Source organism: Pleurodeles waltl, chromosome 2_2, assembly GCF_031143425.1.
Source record: "Pleurodeles waltl isolate 20211129_DDA chromosome 2_2, aPleWal1.hap1.20221129, whole genome shotgun sequence".
NCBI classification, from domain to species: Eukaryota; Metazoa; Chordata; class Amphibia; order Caudata; family Salamandridae; genus Pleurodeles; species Pleurodeles waltl.
In genome coordinates, this window is record NC_090439.1 from 395,755,354 (window position 1) to 395,779,294 (window position 23,941).

Sequence of the window (23,941 nt, forward strand, 5' to 3'; positions counted from 1 at the left end):
TTGATTTATTTGGAATGTGCTTTCATTAGTCACACCACTATGAGTTTGCAACTTTTGCTCATTAATTATGTTGGAGATGTGTAAAAAAACGTTTGTTTTTTGGGTAAGCCCAGAGTCTTATGAGTTCCTCCAAGGACTTTGTCCTACTTCTAGATTTACGTATTTCTCCTAGGAAGCTCTTTTCATGGACCTGATCCTAGCAGATTAGGTTTAAGACACCTACCTCTCTTTAGGTTCGAGATTAGGTTCATCACGCTAGGGTATTATGGCCTATTTCACTTCTTATGTTATTGCAAGATGGTGGGAGCCTTAAAATTCACAACTCTCAGTTTTACCATTCGGCTTCTTGCATTGTTCATTATCCTAATGTTTGAAGCCCATGCATTTTACAGTAGATTGCAGTCTTGTTGATAAAACCCATTGAAAACTTAACTGCATCTCCTTCATTGCCTGTGTGTGACTGAGACTTGTTTCTCATGTGAGGAAAGGGGAACCTTTGTTTAACCATGACTGCCTTGAGTTGTTGCACTCTTCAGTCCATGAGTAAAGGCTGCCACAAATCACCTTTTACTATCTGGGTTTTTGGTGCCATACTGCTTGTAAGCCAGGAGGTTTGGGACAACAGTTGTAGCTTGTTGTAGGATTGGCCTAGTCACCTACAAACAAAAGTGCTATCATTCCTAAACCAGCAATCTTGCCTAGTGCAAGAGTCAAACTACAACACACGTCCATGAAGACGTCACATAGTAGAAAGACATGGTAAGAGTTTCTTTCTTCCAAAGCCTTAAGATATTCATCAAAGGTCTTCGTTAGTCTCATCAAAGTTTGATGACATAAAGTTTCACAGGTGGTCTAAAGCTCGGAAAATCCTCACTGTCTTTTGTCAGATGACCAGCAAGGAAATGTGTCAGAGGGGGTCATTATGATTTTGGCAGTCTGAGGACCGTCAAAACCCACAGTGGTAGTTAGACTGCTGCACTCCTGGTGGTCTGACCAACAGATTACAACATGTGCAGTCAGACTACCAGGGACTGCTGCCACCACTAGGATCACAGATCCTGATGGGTTGGCAGCGGTTGGAGTCATGATCAGCTACAACGGTGCCCATGGAAGCACTGCTGTGGCTGCTCACGACTCCTCTTTCCGCCAGCCTTTCCATGGTGGTTTCACCTCCATGGAAAGGTTGGCGGAAAGCCAGTATTGGGGGCCCCTGCAATATCCATGCCCATGGCATGGGCAGTGCAGGGCTCCCCCTGCCGGCACCTTCAGAATGCTTTGCAGACAGTGCGCATTCTGAGAGTGCTGGTGTGAAATGGCATTGGCCTCGGCTCTATTAAGGGAGACAAGGCTCATTCCGCAACACTGTTTCCACCAGGCTGACCAGTGAAATGTTGTAATACATACCTCACTCATTTCAAACTGAAGCGTGTAACATAAGGGATAAATGTACTCCCTATGTTACATTATATAAAGATATTGCAAGTCACTGAGGAGTTCCATAACCATATAGAGAAATGAGGCCAAAGGCCAAGTTCCTTTTTAAGGTTATATGAACTCTGAGGTGACTTGCAATATCCTCATCATCTACGTCACGGAGTACTTTTTCCCATATCATACATAGTCACATCATCACCTTTGTCACAAACCACTTAAAACCTTGGTGCACAGCTCTTTCACATAAAAGAACAAGCATGTTTGCAAACATAAAGAATGAGAATCATTCCTCTAGAGCAAAATTAAACACATAAAAAACTGGTTAGATATTTGTTGCAAACAGATAACAGAAACTGTTTGATACAAGTCATTTTTTATAAAAACAAAAACTGCATTATCTTGGAACGTGTAGAAACATGCAGAAAAAGTCTAGCTTTTCTCTATCTAAGGAGTGTAAAAAAAAAAAACATTCTCTCTGCTTGTCATTGTAAGCAATTAAAACATAGCACAAGAAAGAAAAGCAAGTTCCATTTGCTGCTTTAAATAGCTGCTTTAATTACGCTCAGTGATCTCACCTGCCTTTCACCCTAGCTGCTGGCAGCAGGCATTGTGATATCATAACTCAACTGTAATATCCTTTCTATAGTAAACTTCTGATGTCTTTCCTTTATAATCAGCAACTTGGTATGCCACAAATCGCTGATTATGAAGAAATTATTGACTGCCATTTATATAGGGACTAGAGTATTCCAAGTATTATAATACTAATTCCTACTTGAGTTCAAGTCTTACTCATAACTTCACCTGGTCAGCACAACAAGGTCCATGTCTAAGAACCCCAAAATCCCATCCTGTACTTAGAAAAAGTCTATTCAGCTTGCCTTTCTAACTAAGATACAGCATCAGAACTTAATAGGAAAGAACCTCAACAACCAACAACAAACTAGTGACTAACACTAAAAGTGACATATTAGGCAGATAAGTGAATTATCATCCTTGGTTTGTTTACTGTGTGTAAACTGGGTCAACAAAAAAACATGCAGAGAACAATAATTCTGAGGATTCAGAAGCTCAGCCCTCGTGGAAAATTAAAATCATGGAAAAGGATTAGAGGGCAGTGATAAAATGATCCTTAGGAAGAGAGGTTTTAAACTGAAACCAGAAACGTTCACAGCATAAGCCAGGAGCTAAAGGAAATCAGGAGAAATTCGAACTTAGCAGAAGGGAGGCCACAGAAAGAAAGACCTAGAACCACCAGCTTAATATGCAGAACTGTTTCTTGTCAGTAGAAAAATGTCCTATAGATAACAGTGTTCAAGCAGTGCTGCAGAGTCTCAAAGAATACAGAGATTGGCACTAATTCAGCTCTCTAGATTTGAAATGGGTACCAGGCTGAAAGCATTGAGTGAAGTGGAAATAAGGAAAGGCTTGCAAAATAGAATGGGAGTGAGGTAATGAATGAATGTCCTATTGTACTGAATGTGCAAAACTGACCAGGTGTAGAGGACTACTGCTACAAACACGAACTGGAATGGCCAGAATGGTGTAAAATTGTACTTTTGGAGGTTATACCTAACTAGACAGACAAGCCCTTGGGGGTAGAGAAATGGAGCTTCTATAAAAAGACCAGAACATGGAAATCAATAGGAGCATTATTATGCCAATGTCAACAGAAAGCCTACATAATGTCCTTCAAACAAATACAAGATATTCAGTTGCCTCTAGAAAAAAGCAACCTAAACAAAGTGCAATAACTGAAGAAGAAATCAGCAGAAACAGTGCAGTATGAGTTGTCCCTTTATGCAAAATGATAACCAGAAAAAACAACTGGACCAAGTAATGTGAAAGCATCAGAGCACTAAAGAGAAAGTAAGCTGTCCAGACACAAATGCCTGAAGTAAAGAAGCTCCAACCAAAGAATACTATTGGAGATTGATGAGATGAGGAAGCTGAAAAAGGATGCACAGTGGTTATGCCTAGAAAGTACACAGATTAATGCTGTTAATATGTACCTAGATACATATTTTGGACTGACATAGCCAACAACCCTGGCCATTTGCCACCCTTCTATAGGCTCAAAACACCACATTCAAATTATGTAAAGAGCTCCGGTGATACATTACTCATTTGTGCCTGTATTTATGTGCCCCAGAGACTTTGCTATTAAGGAAGAGGCCACAGATACATATGCAGCTTCCTATGTAATATAGATCATGCTGGTGCAAAATGTAGTCCAATGCCAAATCAAGGGGACTTCTTTATTTGCCTGGGGGGCATGGCCCTTGCAAATGAGGGAACCTTTAAATGTTGCTCTAATGCTGAATTGCAGATTGTAGGAAAGTGGAGTATTATGTGGTGTGGCGGTCAGACCTCACCATGTAATACTCTCACAAATACCCCAGAGATAGTTCTTGGATTTTCACTAGTTAATCCTTAGCTCAGTACTGGAAGTATGGCAAAGGGCAGTCAGGCTTTACTTAGAGGAACATGTTTTAAGCATTTCACAGCACAAAAATGGACAATAAGCAATTGACGTGACTCAAAAGAAATCCAACATCAATTTATAAAAATAAAGCTTGTTTTTATGTAAATTTAGACACCAAAACAAACAGTATGGATTTGGAAGAACAGGAAATATTAATTTCAACAGCAATATAAAATCAATGTTGCATTGAAGTCAATGGGGAAATGTCATATATAGCAAAAATGCACTTAAAGAACGGGTTGCATGGAACCCTTGGGGAGTTAGGTTAGTGCAGTCCCTGGGACCAGATCACGACAGTCAGAGAAGTTATACCTGGCTCGTGGAGTCCAGGTGCAGAGTGGTTCTAGCTGTCTGTGGTGCTGAATGGGACTTGGTTTGAAGTCAATGGCAGGGTTGCCACTGGTGATGAACTGCCACTTGGAGGTTGAGCAGCAGGAATCCCTTGCTGAGGTAAGGTAGTGCGTTCCCTTGATCAGGCCACACCAGTCAGCTCATGCTGAGCAGGTCCATTGGGTCCGGTTGTGGAGGGTTCCTGGCCATCAGTGGTGCTGACCTGGTTTTCGCTGAAGCTATTTTGACCACTAGCATGACTTTGCTGAGAAGAAGATGCAAAGTCTCACCTGGGGCTGGGTTGCAGATGTCAGATTTAGGTTGCACGCTGTGCTCTGCACCTGCAGCCACATGTAAAGGTGTTAGTTACTGGGCTGGCTACCAACAAGCCTTGTCAGCGGTAAGGGTGCTGAAATCCTTTGGGAAGTAGCTGGGTTTGAGGGAGTGAGGGGGTCCCAGAAGACATTGGACAATCTGGTTTTTGAAGATTCCATGGTGGTCCAGATGGCTGGTGCAATTTAAGATTCAGTGGTTGTTTTAACCTGCAGCTTGCAGGGGACAAGTGGCAGTAGTCCAAGGGAGACTATTGGTGCTTCCACCTTCCACAGGGTCCCTCTGGTCAGGAGTGACAAGTTTTAGCCATGAACGGAGGTTGATCACGCAATTCCCAGTCTGTTGCCTCGTTTGATTTGAGGCAGTAGACAGAGTCCGGTTGTTGGATGCAAACTTTCTTCTCGTCCTTCTTCGAAGTAGATCGATCAAATCTGAAGTTCTGGTGTCAATGGTGTCCCTTAAATCCTGGATTTGAGGGAGTTAGTGGTGTGGAGACTAGTGGCCATTAGGCAACTACTTCCTACAGCTAATCCTCCCCTGAAGTGACCACATCCAGTGGGACAGGTCACCTTAAGTTACCCAGAACCCTATGTTCTACCACTCCTAAGATCTCAGAAACCAAACTGTAGTGCACAGACCGGGCTGCTCACCCTAGAAGTGTGGTCAGCCTGCTGGGAGTGTGCGAAGTCCTGCATACCTAATTTCCCACCTCACCATGAGCAAATGTGCCTGTGGGCAGGGTGAGGGCTAATTCTTTGCTGGAGGACAGCACTGATGGCTATCAGGGGCAGTGCAGCATTTGAAGCTCACCGTTCTGATGGCCCTATTCACTAGCCCAGCTGAGGGGTGGGAGGTGCCTCCTGTTTGCCTCAGCCCTTTCTTATGACCTCTGGGGACACCCAGGCTGCCTGGAAGGAGGTCAGAATTCAGTCTTAATAGCAGCAAGTACAGGAAAAAGGGCAGGCTGCTCAGCCAGAGAACTAAGGAGAGGGGCAAAAAGGTGGGCAAGCACTAGTTTGTCATCTGGGTGCATGCTAGGAATCCCTCAATACGGGAATCATGGTGAGGGAGAGAAGGAAAGTTGTTTGACACCAAACTCAACATATCTAGACAGTACCATAAATGAGCTAGCAGCCCTGGTCAACCGGGGCTTAAGTCCCATGTTATCCTATGGACCGGCCTGCACTTATAGTGTACCTTAATGGAAGGATGCACATAGAAGCTCGTGGTTATATGTCTGCACCTTAACTACAATGCACCCTGCCTCCAAGGTTTCAGTGGCCTACCTTAGGGGAGTCTGGCATATATGTTAAGCAGTGCTTGGGACTGTGCCACTCTTTATGAGGGCACAGTCGAACTCAAGCAGTTTGCACTGCTCAGGCAGTCTGCAATGGCAGGCCTGCCACCAGTACATTGTAAAGGTCAGCCAGGGTGGCACAAGCTTGTGCTGCAGCCCCGGTGATCCCTTTACGACTCTGCCCTGGGTACCATTTACTAGAAAAGAGGGTAAAGTCTTGCCCATCAGGTAATCAACAAGTAGATATAGCCAGTTAGGGAGAGGGCACAAGAAATGGGGCCTGGATAGCAGGCTTCCAGTGCACTAACAGAGACATACACATGGAAAGCTTGAATTAATTTGAGTCATTGGTAATCACTCAGGGCTGTATCTCAGACAATCACTTTTTGCCTACTATCCCACCTCAGATTAGACCCAGTCATGTGCACAGCAGCCTTGGTTCTGCTCCAAAAACAACAGTCCAGCCTGAGCTGTCAAGCCAGGTCCTTTTCGAGCTGAAACACTAGAAACCCAAGACTGGTGTTACCATAAATGGAGCTCTTCTGTCGGGTGTAGCATTTTACCAGATTACACAATGCAGTAGCAAAACAAAATCTTCGCAGTGGTAAAACAAAAGCTGAAATAGAGTCAGGTCACGTATATGCTTCTATACCCAGACGAAGTGAAAGTATTTCACAATGGCAAAGTCCACTTTTTTTTAATGTAGTGGATCTGGGATAGGTTTAGGATCTGGAGCCAGGGGCGGTGTGGCCTCACCAATCTTGTCAACCACGGGGCTGCCTAGAGTGCAGGAAAGACCTGGTCACCCCCTACAAGCAGGGTCACAGAGGTGGCAGCAGTATCGACTTAGGGGTAACAAAAACACATAAATTAAAATTTTTAACTTAATTTTCAACATATAAAAAGTGTTACACTGACATAACTTTTAACCAAGTTTATTACAAATCGGGCAAAAAATTTAAATTAGGCCATTTGTTATTATTATTATCTAAACATTATGATGCATCTATAAACGAAATGTATTTACACACAGTTAATTTAAATAGTTATAGCTTTGTAACTTTTTGTTTTTTTAGTTCCAAGTTAATCATTATTAATAAATTAATATTAATAATATTGTTTTGTTTAATTTAGGGCTTGGGTTTGAGCTAGTGTTACAGTACGAATTGGAAAATATGTGAATGTAAATTAATTCAGGGATATGTTAGGTTTTGTGTTAAGATAATTCCGTTAATAGTTCAATTAGGTTTAATGTAAAAATAAGAGTGTTTAATAAAATATAATGTTACTGATAGCATTGAGAATAGAGTAACTTTATTTTTAATTAATTTAATTTACGAGTCGGACAAAATTAATTGGATACAACACACACTAATTTAATTTCACTCAAATGATTTAAATGTAATTAAGTACAGAAATTAAGTTAGTATAAGGAGTACATTAAAGGTATTACACTTATTGTCATTCGATAGGCTAAAACGGTGTTCAACAGAATTAATTTAAATTTATTCTAACAAAATTATTTCCATTATGATATGTTAATTTAGAGTTATAATTAGTGTGAGTTCAAGGTACACAATTTTTTTAAATATATTTAGAAAACAAATAATTTAAGACAATTCAGGGTTAAAATGTAACAGAGCAAAGGGGAAAAGTATACATAAAGTCAATGATAGGAAGGTGGACAACATAAAAGAAGAACGAATTAAAGGTAGAACTACCTAATTGAAGAACAAATTAAGGGGCATATTTATACTCCGTTTGCGCCGAAATTGCGTGGTTTTTTTTTACGCAATTTCGACGCAAAACTAACTCCATATTTATACTTTGGCGTTAGACGCGTCTAGCGCCAAAGTCCGTGGAGTTAGCATCATTTTTTTGCGTGGACACCTATTTTGCGTTAATTATATGCAAGGTAGGCGTTCCCGTCTAAAAAATCGACTCCGAGGCATGTGCGTGGGATTTATACTCCCGGGCAAAAATCAAGCCCGTGAGTGGGCGGGTAAAAAAAAATGACGTACGGCCGCTTTTGCGCCGTTTTTTAGCGCCTGCAAAAGGCAGGCGTTAAGGGACCTGTGGGCTCTGAAGGAGCCCAGAGGTGCCCCCCCATGCCCCCAGGGACACCCCCTGTCACCCATGCCCACCCCAGGAGGACACCCAAGGCTGGAGGGACCCATCCCAGGGACATTAAGGTAAGTTCAGGTAAGTGTTTATTTTTTATTTTTTTTGTGGCATAGGGGGGCCTGATTTGTGCCGCCCTACATGACACTATGCCCAATGACCATGCCCAGGGGACAGAAGTCCCCTGGGCTTGGCCATTGGGCAAGGGGGCATGACTCCTGTCTTTGCTAAGACAGGAGTCATTTCTATGGGGGTTGGGAGTGAAAAAAAATGGCGCAAATCGGGTTGAGGCGAAAAAATTGCCTCAACCTGACTTGCCCCATTTCTTGACGCCCAAGCCCCATGTCCCCCTACGCCGGCGCTGCCTGGTGTACGTTGTTTTTTTTAACGCACACCAGACGGCGCCGGCGGCTAACGCCGGCTAACGTCATTCAATAAATACGGCGCCCGCATGGCGCTTCAGAATGGCGTTAGCCGGCGCTAATTTTTTTGACGCAAAACTGCGTTGGCGCAGTTTTGCGTCAAAAAGTATAAATATGGGCCTAAATATGGAGATGGAAAAGTAGAAGTAAAGATATAAAATTAGAGTACAGCTACGGCGATATCACAAAAGTGTTCCTCAAAACATGCACAACATACAACTAGAGTGAGGCTGTTGTCAAAAAAGTCAAGATATACAATCTGTAAAAAACAATTTAAAAAAATGAACCTGGAAAGGGATAGCATAGAAAACACAACAACTCAAACTAGGCTCCTTTCAAAGCTGTATCTGTATGTACAATAGTTAGCAATCCTGCACACAGCATTCACTTACTCGATATTCAAGTTTCCGGTAACTTTGTTTAAATATATTTTAGTATAACCAGACTTTATGATGTACATTAATTTACCTTTTGAAAGGCTGGCTGAAATACATCCCATCAGCAACAGTTTCATTCATGTATTTGCCTAACAGCTGGGGGCCAGCCCCGTGCAAGACGAGCTGGGTGATGGCTGTAGAGAGATTTTGGAAGCTTCAGCCAAATCAGTCTCTCTCAAACACCAGTTACAAAAAGGCACAATTTTTGTTCCTCTTCGACCTTCCTGTGGCGATGAGGATAGCCGCTCCCTTCTTCAACATTGTACTTCATGAGATGCCAAAACGCCCATCGTCTCCTCCAACATGCTATCACAGTGCTGTCACTGTGGCAGCTGGCAGACCATGTGGCGGCGGTTGGCGGGGAATTAGGGAATGGGCGATTGCACCTAGAACTGCTATGCAATAACATGAGAATCACAAGACCACAAGCAGCCGCTGAGAAAGGCGGACGGAGCTGAACTCAAGTTAATGTCTGCGTCATTCACATAGAGGTTTAATGAACAGCAGCATATCAAAGCAAAAAACCCACAGAACCCCTGCTTCCCACAAACAGCTGATCAAGCGGTGCCACACAAAAACTAAACAAAACCAAGAAGTGACCGCTTTCTATTGCTTGTAATGCTAGACAAAAACTAAACTGCACCATTAAGCCATGTTATTTGTTTCCTTTTTATCTTTTTAAAGACACATACTCAGGCCCATATTTATACTTTTTGACGCGAAACTGCGCTAATGCAGTTTTGCGCCAAAAAATTAGCGCCGGCTAACGCCATTCTGAAGCGCCATGCGGGCGCCGTATTTATTGAATGGCGTTAGCTGGCGTTAGCCGACCGGCGCTGCCTGGTGTGCGTGAAAAAAAACCACGTACACCAGGCAGCGCCGGCGTAGGGAAAAATGGCGTTTGGGCGTCCAAAAATGGGGCAAGTCAGGCTGAGGCAAAAAAATCGTCTTAACCCGATTTGCACCATTTTTTTGGGGCGCCCAGACGCCATTAACATGACTCCTGTCTTAGCAAAGACAGGAGTCATGCCCCCTTGCCCAATGGCCATGCCCAGGGGACTTCTGTCCCCTGGGCATGGTCATTGGGCATAGTGGCATGTAGGGGGGCACAAATCAGGCCCCCCTATGCCACAAAAAAAAAATTAAAAAAAATACTTACCACAACTTACCTTTTCTTCCCTGGGATGGGTCCCTCCATCCTTGGGTGTCCTCCTGGGGTGGGCAAGGGTGGCAGGGGGTGTCCCTGGGGGCTGGGGAGGGCACCTCTGGGCTCATTCTGAGCCCACAGGTCCCTTAACGCCTGCCCTGACCCAGGCGCTAAAATCCGGCGCAAATGCGGGTTTTTTAGTCCCGCCCACTCCCGGGCGTCATTTTTGCCCGGGAGTATAAATACGACACATATGCATCGCAGTCATTTTTTAAGACGGGAACGCCTACCTTGCATATCATTAACGCAAGGAAGGTGTTCACGCAAAAAAATGACGCTAACTCCATGAACTTTGGCGCTAGACGCGTCTAACGCCAAAGTATAAATATGGAGTTAGTTTTGCGTCGAATTTGCGTTGAAAAAAACAACGCAAATTCGGCGCAAACGGAGTATAAATATACCCCTCAGTGTGCGTAAGTGCTGCAGTATAAAGCCAGGCTTTGGCAATACCAGAATGTGTAATTAAGGCCTCAAGATCATTCCCCTGCTGCCTTCACTGTACCTGCTTTTGTTAAATTAAAGGGCTGCTGCCCACTGTACTATAGCGAGAGAGAGTAAGAGAGAGAGGCATAGAGAGAGAGAGAGAGTGTGCGTGTGTGTGTGTGTGTGTGTTGGAGCGAGAAAGAAGAGTCCACACTTCTTGTCGTTTCAAATGCTGCTTTCATTTCCAACACTGCAAACAGACCTCATCACTTCACTCCTAAAAGGACACAGGACCTTGTCAGAAGTTCTGGTGCTGTTCAATTAGAAGAATAGCAGTCCAACTCGTGCTCCATCAAGAACATATTTCACCAATGTGGAGCAGTCAAACTTGTCACTTTTAAAGCACAGCAGCCATGCTGAGAAGGTTTGATAATGTCCCATTAAACATACAGCATTCCTTCTGAAAAGTGACATTAAATGCCCCTTTTGGATGAGAGCAGCATTGTAGGGAGGATTTGCAGTGCTTACTTAGGTCATGCCAGTCTAGTTGGAATGCTTTTTCTGTCTGTGTATAACATGAGTTTTCTAAAACTTGAGATTCCTCCTCAAAAGAGTTGGAACTGTCCCGGTGAATACTTAAGAGAAATAGGAAGCCCACTTAAAGTATGCTTAGGCCAAAATGTCCCAATTAAAATATCAGAGTCTGGCTAGGATGTCCAGTTACTGGCTTAGAAAACCTCTAGCTGGCTGCTCTGCGTAGAAATGGTAGTTCTGTAGGAAGGTATTTTTTCCCAAAGTGATAACTGAGGGGACAATCTCACCCCGAATTTGCTCAGAGCCACACATGAAGCAGTTCTGCATGCCCTCTCTGCGAAGGCTCAACATTTCTAAAAGGAGGACTGAAAGTGACCACAAAACTGACTTTTCTGTCACTTCAGCCTTGAATCCATCTGTCTCTGTACTCTTGCCTCCCAGACGGGAGGCCGCCCTGGATGACTCTCCTATCTCCTAGCCCAGGGAAGAAGCACTGTTAAGAGGCTATAATATGGACTCTCAGATAGTAGTAGTAGAGAGATACAACCCATTCCTAATCATCCAGCAACTTATGTCCAGGAAGATTGGGGTTGATTTCTGGGTGCCCTTTCTCAATAGCAGGGGCCCTGGGACCCTCTCCATTTCTCTTCCTAACAGAGGATTAAAAATCATCTCCTGGAATGCAGCCAGGGTAAAACTTAACATGGAAAACTATCTTATCTGAACACACTCAAACCGGACCTAATATGCTTACAGGAGACCTGGTCAGACATGGACTTACTGTGGGATAATTAGTCTGTCATTGATTGTAAGGCCTCTTTGTCCAGAAGGGGACATGCTAAAGGGGGGGCAGGAGGGTAGCTTGTCTACTGTCTAATACACTTAAATGGGATTATTCATGCTATAAAGACCCCAGTAACCTCTTCATGGCCCTAACCATTCAACTGCATAATACAGAGCGGGCCCCACATCACTGTTATTAATTAATGTTTATGTGCCCCCTGAGGCAGTTTATGATTCTCTGTTACAAAGGGTTTTTGCCTTTCTTGAGGACGCCCTAGATACTGAGTTTCCTCCATTCATAGCATTAATGGAAGATCTAAACTGTAAAATTTCTAATCATGCCTTATGCCAAACGCGTGAAGCAGAGAGAGAAATAGCGCTTCGTATTCCAGCCTGTGTTTTCCCCCTTTAATTAAAATTAACAAAGGAGGAAAACTTCTCTTCAGCCTTCTGAAAAAAATCGACTGTATTATCGCCAATGGTAGGTCCACTTCGGATTCTCCCGCCTCTTTTACACATATATCCCCAGCGGGAATGGCCATTTTAGATTATTTAGTTCTTGTATATTCTTCCTATTGTTTATTGGAAGACCTTAGGATTATAAGTACCCCCTATAATGACCATAACTTGCTTCTTATTATTCTAGAAACTTCATTATTGTCACTGGATTCTTGGAAGTCTGGTGGGTTTACCCAGAATTTTGTTAATAAGACAGGGAGGACCCAGTGTAACTTTAAGAGGGTTGCAGGGGTCTCCGCGATATTAGCTCCTGTGGTTTCTGATTTGATTAGTTGGGTGGGGATGGAACTGCAATATTTCTCTAATCTCATGAAGCAGTTGGTGGTAACACCTTGTTCGGAGGGCAAAAAGCAGCTCAGAAAATTATCCCCTGCACACTGCTTGATTTAAAAAGAGAAATAAATAACCTAGTTAGGGCCCAGTACTTAGTTTTTTCTGAGGAAAGGAAAGTCAGGGTCGCCCTTTTAAAAAGGAGAAAGAAGCGGTTGAAGGCCCGCCTCGCAAAAGAATCTGGGGATAGGCTTTGGATTTAGCTCTGGGAAGCCGCCACAAAGGGCCAGGCAAGGCGCTTTTGGACATTAGTGGGTGAAGGCTGTGGGTTGAGAATTCGTCCCCCTCCTGTTGCGATCTCTGAAGCCCGTTGGTCTGAATTTATTGCCCTCCTGTATGACTCAAATGGAGTCGTACCATTCCAGCCCCCTGAAATTTCAGGAATACATACTCTTTTTCCCCATCATTAAAAGAGACTGACTGTGCTATTCGCACTATGCGCTCTTCTGCGGCAATGGGACCTGATGAACTTCCGTTATCAGTTATAAAACAGGACAGGAGTTCCTGGTGTAAGATCTTTTATGTGGTCTTTAATAGATGCTACCTTTCTAGATGCATACCTGCCTCATGGGTTAATAGTATCATTGTATGCTTATTTAAAAAGGGCGACCGATCCTGTCCTGGCAATTATCGCCAGATTGCCCTACTTGATGCTGTGGGCAAAATGTTTACTAAATGTCTGCTTTTGAGACTAGCATCTTGGCCATCGGAGAACAACATCATCCCCTTGGAACAATCCAGATTCAGGTGCAAACATAGTACCCTGGATAATATCGCTGTGCTTCAAATTATCTCAGAAAAATATGTAAAACTGAGAGGCGGGGTGGTATATGCTGCCTTCATTGACTTCTCCACTGCTTTTGACAAAGTAGATAGAAATCTACTATGGGCTAAGCTATTCAGCCTGGCGATACCTATACCCCTCCTTGAGTTAGTAATAGCTTTCCACTCCAATACCTGGTGTAGAATCCTTCTGGGGGCGATAGAGGTCTATCCCATAAGATATCTACGTCTAATGCCTGTAATCTGCCACATAATTAGTCTCTGGGAACCTTCTTGAACCAGGTGATGGTGGCTATCTTGCACTCCTGGAGAGTGTTCTGAAGGAGAGGGAGGAATCAGTGATTCAGAAGAAAGTTCCATGAAAATTGGAAACCAAACTTGTCACCTCTGAATCAAAGTGATGGGGGAAGCACATTCGCTCCTTATCTTGAGCTGCACTGCCATTCTGGTGAGCATGGTGAACAGGAGAAAGGCGTAGTTGGTGTCAGTGCCCAATTCCTGAAGAAATGCATCCATCACTACAGCCCCTTGATCCGGTCTCCAGTTGAAGTGCAGCACGAGTTGAAGGTCCTGGTGGGATGCCGAGAGATCCTTGTGACTTTGAGCCTATCTGTTCATATTTGCATGGAAAATCTCTGGAAGTACTCTGTGCACTGGAACCCTAGAAGTGATAGGATTGCCAATCCACATTGAAGTTTTGTTGTCCTGGAAAGTATTCCACTGCAACTGCTGTCTAGTGTTACAGGCAGAAGTTCCAGTTTATCCTCTGACTATTTTTTTGTGGTAGAAAATTCTCTGCACCTGGAAACCCAGCCTGACCTGCTGGCATCTAATTTTATAACCAGATCCAGGGACGATCTGAAGACAACTCCCCCATTCCTTACTTCCCTATATTGCAACCACTAGAGGATCTCTTCCCTAGCCTCCTGAGACAGGTCTGTCTGTTAAGAGTATGTTAGGCCTCGCCATAGGTTCAAAATCTTGGGATATTGCAGGGACTGGTAATGCAGTTGCATCAATGACTAAATGAGTCTAACTAGCCGAGCTAGTCAATGGAGAGATTTTCTGGGATTGTTCAAGGCTCTCCTCAGTTCTTTCTTGATACTGCCTCGAGATTGTCTGGAGTATCTTAGCATTACTGGAAATGCCCTTTGCCCTCTCTAAGGACCTTGGCAAGTGAAGCGGCTGGGCAAGTATCCTCTTCCTCTCTCGGCCTCTCCAGCATCCTTCTGTCGAAAGATCCATTTGTCCAAAGATCTTTTTTATAGATTACTGTGCAAGACACAAAGATGAAGGCATATTTTCCCAGTTCTTTCAAGAAGGGGTCAACTAGAAAGCCTCCTTCGGCAACAAAGCCTGCCTCCGAAGATGCTAAATCCCCCAGTTTGGGATCCACTGAAATTAGCAGGGATATGTGCCTTCCAGTAGAAATTGCATATTTGGTGTTCTTAGGAAAATTATGGCTTTTTGGGCCCATCCTAAAAGAATATCTGGGTGATGAGACAACCAGGTTCCTACGCACCCTCTGTCTTATCTACAATTTTGGCAACGGATATGGAAACATGTTCTAATTTGTCCTGTGATGCTGTCCAAACCTGTTGATCCCTTTCTTGGGATCCTTTACAAATTAGCGCCAAAAAAGGTGGCCCTTCTTTCATCTATTTTGGGAGTAGCTGCAAACTTGCCATCCGGAGTTGGGCTGGGGCATTTCACTCTTAGGCAGTTTCTTACCCCCTTATCAAGAGGTTTGCGAAGGAACCCAGCCATGTATTGCACCATTTTGTGTGTAGGTGGCCACTCTGAGGAGGTGGAATATGTCCTCCAGATGCATGTCAGAAGGGATTTTATCCTGTTGGTCCTGGCTCCCCCAGTTTGCAATGCTTAGGGACTGGAGCGGGTCTCTCAACAACGTAACCATCATCTGAACTGAGAATCATTACCATGACTCTAGGTGGGACGAGCGGTAAGACTGGCTCTGTAGGCTTGGGAATGGAACTCGTCCTGCTTTCTTACCTTCCTGTGTGGCGTTGGACCATGAAAGTAAGGCCTCACTAAGGCTTTCAAAGGCATTCACTCCTGCAGATCGCGCCCTTTCTTTTGTCCCTCTCCTCGGTGGCACTCTGGGCCCCCTGCCTTTGCGATTCTGGGGCTCCCGTAGGGGAACCTAAGTCGTCCCTTCAAGCGACGGGTTCGGGTTGCCCAGCGGCCAGAAGCAGTAGTTGCTTCCCGAGAAGCTCCACAGCCACAGAGGCTCCCCTTACCCTCCCCTCCCCCCTTTTCAAGGTAGTGGAGAATGTTTGGTGCTGCTTGGAGACCATGCTCCAAGTAACCCAGTGCAATAGTAGAGGGAATGTGAGAGACCGTGTTTGCCATGGACACATCACTTTACTTCCACAGTTTGAAACGCTTGCTGTATGTTCTGTACTTTGAATAATACCTCCAAACTCAGTTGCAGTTATATTGACAGCTATCGTAATACCAGCCCCACCTGTGTAACTGTGGAAAAGCCTCTTGTTTCCAGATCTTGGCAAGTCTCCGATAGGCTCTGTTTGTCTCCCAACTCCAACAGCCACGCAGAGAATGGAGCCAATTCTAACACATGGCCCCAATAGCACCCTCAGGGCCCAAGCCTGAAGCTGTGAGCATGGAGATCGGCTGAGAAGCTACTGAAATCTGTATTACTCGCCAAATGGAGCAGGGATATAATGCCCACCATCAATCACAGATTCACCTTCAATAAAAATAAGTACATATCCAGCAATTTACACTAGCAATAGTAAAGCAGAGAGACTAAGAGAGAGCACTTAACTTGCCATTGGGCTAGTGAAGGATGAGGCTTGTTGTTAGGAAAGTGTTATGGATTTCAGAAAGTGTGATTGTTTTTTAGTTTACGGTTGTCCCTGTGCTTCATGGGAAACATAGTTTGAGTTATGTTACTTTATTCAAAGCAGAGTCAAAAAGCATAATATGAGACTCTAATCCTGATTTACAATTAACTGTTTCTCCTGGAACATTGCTAGCCAGTCACATGTTTCTGGTCTGTCTTCTCAGTCATCCATGGGTACATAAGAAACCTAAAAGTTTTCTGTATTGCAGTTAAGATATACTTTGTTTTATAATTTCCAGATCTAAACCATTTTTGAATGCCATTTATATTAATGAAAAGGTTACTGAAGGCAGCTATGGCTAGGGCCATCTGTGGATAGGATCAAGAAAATGACTACTGGAAACTATGCATCAGTGAGTTGTTAGTGTTGAAATTTAAATCTTGATCAGTCAGTGCTTTCAGTTATAGCTCCCTGCTTGCAAAGATGATCTGCTAAAAAATTATACTCTGAGTCAATTTCTTTCTCTCTGCCCCAGAAGTCATATGCAATGCTATCACTGAAGCAGGCTTCTGACTCTCTTGTGGAGAGGAAGCATCAAGACACGGGTAGGCATTAAGCAAACTTAGGGCTGTTTCTTGTAACCACAAAAAAGGTGTCTTGAAAATGTATTTGTTAGTCTTTTGTGAGATGACATGGCCATTTGCATGTGTAGATCATAAAGTGTAATTGCTTTAATTCCGTACTGCCAACCGTCTTGAGCATAGCTCCAACTCCCGGGGCAAGTCCAGTAACTGAGTGCTTACCTGAAAGCTTTCTTAGAACCATACATATTTAACAGTTTGCAGAACAGAACATTTTGGGACTCCAGTCAAGTGGGGAGTGTACTGAAGTGCCAAACACCAACCTCTGCCTCAGTAAAATATTTCTCTTTGCTGACGTTTATGAAAGGAAGCAGGACATTAGAAGACCGGTGGTAGAACAACTATTTCTGAGAGGAACTATTACCTGATTGCATAAGAAAAATTGGTGTACTGGTGAATAGCAGCAAGGGGAGTTGGTACAAAGACGGATGACATATCAGACGATATGTAGGCAGACTTTCGCCATCATTGGGTCAGCAATTGTGGCCTTTGGCTCAAACAGTCCCAATCCCCATCTAACTTTGTCAAGGAAATTCTTAGCTGCTGCCAGCTGTGTGAAAACATAATTTTCTCCTTAACCACTTACAGCTTGACTAGATTCCATATGCTGGATCATTGTGGAGAGGGATTGCTTTTTTATAAATATATATCCGGGAGCATACTTCTCTTTGCTTGCTTTTCTAGGTTTAGGTTAGGGAAAACTAAAATGCTCTTCATTTTATACTTCGGCTAATGCTTGAGAACTGGATATTCAAATATCCCTCCAGATCATTTAGAATTTAGGATTGGACAACGTCCTTGGAGCTGTTTCCTTTTATTTTTTTTCCCTTTAGAGCAGCCTCAACACATAGTTTATTTTGATAATGTTGCCAATTCATGTTGGATTAATTCCTCAGTGAAAAAGTCTAAAACTTTTCATGGTCTAATTCGCTTAGGGAAAATGTGAGTCTCGACTGTAGCTTTGATTGTGGTTTTCCCAGTTCTGCATTGCTCCTTATTCTCCATTTTGGAGGCTCTGGTCTCCATTGTGGTGATTTGAGTTTCTGCTCATGCCATGCAGGATTCAATGCGCTGACACTACCGTCTACAACCACAATAGTCTTTTCTGCTTTAGCCATTTTCTTATGTGGTGCTCATAAGGAAATCTTAATATAACTGTGGCTCTTTGTGAGGCTCTCAATTGCTAGTTGTATGCTGCACTTTACTTCAGAATGATTAGTTTCCTATGTCTCCACCTCCGTCAGTCCAGCTTGTTCTAACTGACACTTCATGTCACTGTCTATCTTTGGGCGTAAAAGCACCACAAAGGTCGACAATTGAAATCCTTTATTAGAAGAGGGGTGGAATAAGCCACCTAACCCCTTAAATCCATTGCGTACATGTAAGGAAAGATGGTTCCAGGAAAGGAATAGTTTTTAGGAAATGGAACACAGACTTTAAACTTTACCTTTATTGGAGTAAATCCATACATATTTAGTTGAAATTGTCAAATGGCCGTTAAAAGGCCTACATGCACATACTCCAAGTGAGAACTTACTTTGATATCTGTTTTATTAACAAAAGTACGTATTACTTTAGATTATTTCATTTGCATTAATCTAGCCAAAAACTCACACAACTTTTTTTTCTTTTTTTTCCAACAAATAAAGTCCTGAAATTTTTATAGAAGGAGTAGCGTAGAAATAGCTTCTGTAATATCCCCATTGGAGGATACATTTTTGGGGTACATCATGTTGTGTGTGTTCTTCCATATTTATTTTTCATATGTTTGCGTTCTTTTGAATAGCTGCATAATATATTTAGTTTTTTTCAAGGGGTTCAACACTTACTGATAAGTTTTAGGTATGATGTTACATAGCTATTTTTCACAGATCCGTGTTTGAAGTCGTGTCTTAATGGTAACAGATTGCTGGTAGATCGCACATCTGATGCTCTTGTTCAGTAGTCAGAAAGAACTGCAGCAATCCAGGCTGGTGATAATTATAATTAATTACTTGAAGGTCCATCGAATGAATCAAACCCTGGAGGGCTAAGATCACATAAGCCATTTAAAAGGCTCTTAACTCCATGCCTACTGAAAACAGACATTGGACATTACTACCACTGAATGTCTGTGTTGTAGCCACTAAAAGGAGGTTTGAAATAATTCAAGAAGAGCTGCTTACTTGAAACCTGGATTCCCTTCTTAATCCTTTCACACCATGTTAGCCTGAACTCTCTACTCTAGGGTGAAGGGAATGTGTGACTGCTCTCTTTTTTGCTAGTGATCACAATCCAGTCCTTCCCACAATGGCTTATTTCCTTGCCCGTAAGCTCATCAGCAGCCCCTGCTTATGGTGTGGAGGACTAATCTTGCAATAGGTTTCAGACAACTGTCATGTTCTCTTTCATTTAAACTGGAGGAAACCACTGCGCACAATAAGATTTGCGTGTTTGCTAATGACTGCGTTCCCACCTCACCTAATTTATCTCTACGTGTCTCTGCATTGTTGCTCCAGTCCACAGGCGAGGCATTGTGACTGGTAAGGCTGCTAAAACACTTTTAACTTTGTTACTTAACATCTTTCTTGGTTTCCAGTTATTTCTGCCTTCCAGGAATCTAATTTACATGCTGCTGCAAGAATAAAATCTATTCACTAGGCTTTGTGGTGATGAGTAATAGTACAGTATCCCTGGAAAAATGGATGGCATGCTGTTTTATGTTAGTGATACCACAATACAAGAAAAAGACTATAGGTGGTACATCCTTCTCCGTCCAAGCAGCCAAACTATGGAATTCATTACCCCCAACTATAAGAGCCACAGATAACTTTCTTGTCTTCAGAGAACTACTCAAGAGTTGGCTCTTTCCTTCATAACCACCTTTTTCAAACAACTATGAACTGCATATGCCTATGTGGATAAATATTTTTTTCAGATTATATGTACATTTCTATTTATTTATAGTTTCTTTGGAAAATATGTATTGCTACTATGTCATAACAAAATACACACACACTCTTTAAACCTGTCTGACTAAGTATTTTTTACCCATGATTCTAATTATGTATTGTATGTGCATATGTGTGTGTGTGTGTATATGTATATATATATATGTATGTGTATGTGTATATGTTGTTTCTGTGCTTGGCATGTTCGTGGATCATTGCATGGCTCCTGTTTTTTTTGGGTTGTTATACTAGATATCTATGAATTCCTGCTCTCATCTTATCACACTTATCTACTCATCACTCTTATGTCATGTCTCTATCAAACTATCCTCCATTCTCACTCTGACTCATCCCAAATCCCTTCTACCACTTTCATCTCCTAAATATCTCTGCCTAAACTCTTCCCTCCACATCTAACTCACCAAACCTCACTCTACCTCTGTGACCTCCCACACAACCCTACTAAATTCTCCTGCATTCATCTCACCCTGCTACTATGCTCTCCCTAACCCTTCCAAATACTCTTCCCCCTCCACTCCCTTTACTCATCCCAAGCCTTTGGGTTGAGTAAATGAAGGATATACTCCCAATTAACACCTCTGGATTTATTTCCTCCTCCACCCCTCCATTACTCCAGTCTAACTAACAAACTCTCATATCCGCGGCTCAAATTAACTCATAATAATACTAAAACTGTACTCATTATTTAACGATACTAATCCATCACTAATCACTAATTCTTGTTGGGTTCCGGAGTAGCGTGCTACTCATCAAAAAGCGCTTCAACGCCTCATCAGGGGTAGTAAGCGCTATATAAATACGATTACAATTACAATTACAATAATGGGTTAAAACAGGCTTGCCTATTGGCTCCCTTGCTTTTTTCCCTCTACATTTCAGATCTCCCCTCCTTTTTGTCCCAGGGCAAGGGTTTTCCCCCTCTTTTGGGTGGGCTCCCAATTCGCTGTCTGCTATATTCTGACAACATAATAGTTTTCGATATAACCCCTAAGGGTCTACAGAATCGCGTTTATCAAAATACTCTGACTCACACTATCTGAAGATTAATGTTTCAAAAAGTAAGGTCTCTCTTTCTGGGGAAAAAAAAGATGAGTTTTCCCGACTACCATTGGACATTGTGTAAGCAAAACCTAGAAATTGTGAAATCCCCTCCCTTTTTAGAGAAAATAGTTAGTGGGAACCTTAGTGATGTTGGCCATATCGCCTCAAATAAATCAAAGGCTGAATGTCAGGCAAGAGGTCTAGGGGCCCTATACACTGCCACAGGGAGAAGGCATCTCGCATATCTTTTATCTGCATATCGAGTTAAAATTCTAGCATCCCTGCTATATGGGGTGGAACTCATAGATATCTCCAAATGGGGGTTCCTGAATCAATCAGAAGGAAAAATTCTGAGAAAACCAATGCCTGTTAATACAGCAGCCTCAGTGGCGGCCTTAAGGTTGGAACTGGGGCTTAGAAGTGCATATGTTCAAGGATTAGCGGGGGTTATTCGGGTGGCCGCATCAATTCTAAAGAGTGAGGATAATACAATAAGATCAATATTAAAGAAAGAAATCTTTTCAGACAACAGCAAGGTCAAATATGCCTTTTATAAGAACTTCTCTAATGCCCTCGAAAGATTGGGGCTAGAGCACAGCCAGGTCCTGGAACTTTCTCCATTACATTTGAAAGTTATATTGAAGAAAGCAACGTGGGCACTAAGCTTTCGCTTAGAACTTGAGAGCTGTAAAAAAAAAGAGTTATTTTGTGAATATAGTAAATACTTTAGTAATAACAAAATCACAACTTTACGTCACATGGAATATACCTCATAGTGTAAGGCGCTTTTGGCTGCTGCTTCGCCAGGGATTGCTCCCTTTGAACGCCTTACTGGCGAAATGGCACGGAACAGCAAACAAGTGTAACTTTTGTCTGGCAGAATCCCAAGACCTAATCCACCTATTATTTGTCTGTCCATCTCTCTCCTCATTTCGGCATAAATGGCTAGAACCAATTTGTCTTCAGGTCTCTTTGTTCTCAATGCCTGAGTTCCTCCGAGCTCTGTATGATCCTCCTAACGAAAGATTTTGTTTTAAAAATTTAACTTTTTCAAATGTTTTTTAAATCAATTTTAAACGTACTCGCTGAAACGCAGGTCGGGTGGCAAGGTCTAATAAACTCGTTTGTAACAATATAATTATAATGGGGTAGAGAAAACAAGGCTCCTTATGAAAACAACTGAAAAGATTTGAGTTTGGTTCATGGAAATTTTGTTTCCTGCAAATGAATTTATCTGCAACATCATGGATATAGAGGGCCTGGTTTATGATAGTCGGAGTTGTCATTTTTGGTATTTCTTTTTTTATATATTGTGCTCTACTTTTACATTGCCACTCTACTCTTTGCAGCTATACATAGCAGGTATTGTTTTTTTAAGTCTTAATACTCCTGTATTTCTGATTTTTATTGCACAGTGGTGAGCATTTGCATTTCTTTCACCTTTTGTACCTTTATATGAGTAATGTAGTATGTATTTACAAGGCTGGAAAACATTGAGGAGCATTTTGAGACAACCTTTTATTGCATACTTCTTTCTTTTTGCTTCCAACTCGATTTTAGGTGTAATTAGTAATAGAGACTAAAGTTTTGTGGAGCATTTTGATACAACCTTCTTTGTATAATTTTTTTTTGGGTTTTTTTGTTCCTCGTTTTCATCTTGATTTTAGGTGTAAATAGTAATAGAGACAGAAGCAGTGTTGCATTGTGGATTTTTATGTGGGCCTCAGTTGAGTTCCAAATCATAAATAAAATACATTGAAATTGCTAGTTCTGTACATTTGACTAAATGACACCCAAGCTGGGAAGAGCCCATATTTTTATATTACATGTATAATAGCACTGCTAAAAGGTTTAGGTACTGTTAGACACAAGGCATGGCCAATGCTGAAAGTCATGACTTTGTCCCATTAAAACTTAACTGCCTCACTAAAAACTACAGCTACTTGCACTTTTTTATCAGTGTACACTATGCCTGCTTTAGTAGGTAAAGTAGATTTCAGACCTAGGTGTTCCATTTCCTGCCCTTGCATTTGAAATGACCAACACATTTAAGAAACATCTTCCTACACAACTGGACAAACCACTGACAAACTACACATCTTACACTACACAATTGACACACTACACCATTGACACAATACACTCCATAATGCAATCTAATTTCAGATTTTTGATTTGATAATGTATGCATCTGTTTGGTCCTGCACATCCAAAGCATACTATTAATGTATTGGTTCAAATCAAACCAGTGAATTATTTAAAACAAAAATAAGAAATAATTTCATGGAAAAAGCATGATGACAAGAGCTACTTTATATAACAAGGAGATGAGTATCCAGCTACCATTCAGAAGGAATAAATAGGTATCGCTCAACACAGGGTACAGGGGAATTTCAGGGGTGAAACGTAGGAAAGGGGTGGAGTGGGCAGAGAGGGCAGAGAGGGACCCCCTGGCACCCAAGGCCAGACCTGATCCATTGTGTAAATGCGTTAGAACATACAGAACGTCATCAAAGACCCCACCCCTCACACCTCAAAGTGCTGCACCAGCTTCTTCTCCATATAAAACCAGGACTATGAATATTTATCATATGCAAGCATTATATCAAACATAACATATACCCCATCCTACAGCCAATCTTGTTAGATATTTTAAATGTTAAAAGTTAACGTCTTGGTGTAGAGAACAATTCTAGTCCTAGTTTTTCTTTTGGCCTCCAAGAGAATCACATCAATTTGAACAACACTGGCAAGTAGGGCCATTTTACTAGTGCAACAGCAACATAAAATAAGCTGAAATCTAAAGCCACCCATCTACTTCTTAGAAGGAGGTGTTTATAGAGCAATCCATGGCCAAGATTATGGGCCTCATTCGGACCCCGGCGGGTGGCGGAAGCCGCCCGCCTGGCGGGAACCGCCAGAAGACCGTACCGCGGTCATTCTGACTTTCCCGCTGGGCCGGCGGGCTACCGCCAGAAGGCCGCCCGCCGGCCCAGCGGGAAAGCCCCTTCAACAATGAAGCCGGCTCCGAATGGAGCCGGC

The 23,941-nt window shown here is 42.5% G+C and overlaps 1 protein-coding gene across 1 annotated transcript in view; it reads right to left on the minus strand.

Annotated features, from left to right (window-relative positions):
• Positions 1-8,914, minus strand: part of DOK6 (docking protein 6) — a gene marked incomplete at its 5' end in the record, with an annotated part of 934,435 nt that extends 925,521 nt beyond the window's left edge. Inside the window, one exon of the mRNA XM_069219182.1 lies at positions 8,891-8,914. Coding sequence (XP_069075283.1) covers positions 8,891-8,914 — 24 coding nt within the window. The remainder of the gene's footprint in view (positions 1-8,890) is intronic.
• Between the last annotated feature and the right edge of the window lie 15,027 nt (positions 8,915-23,941).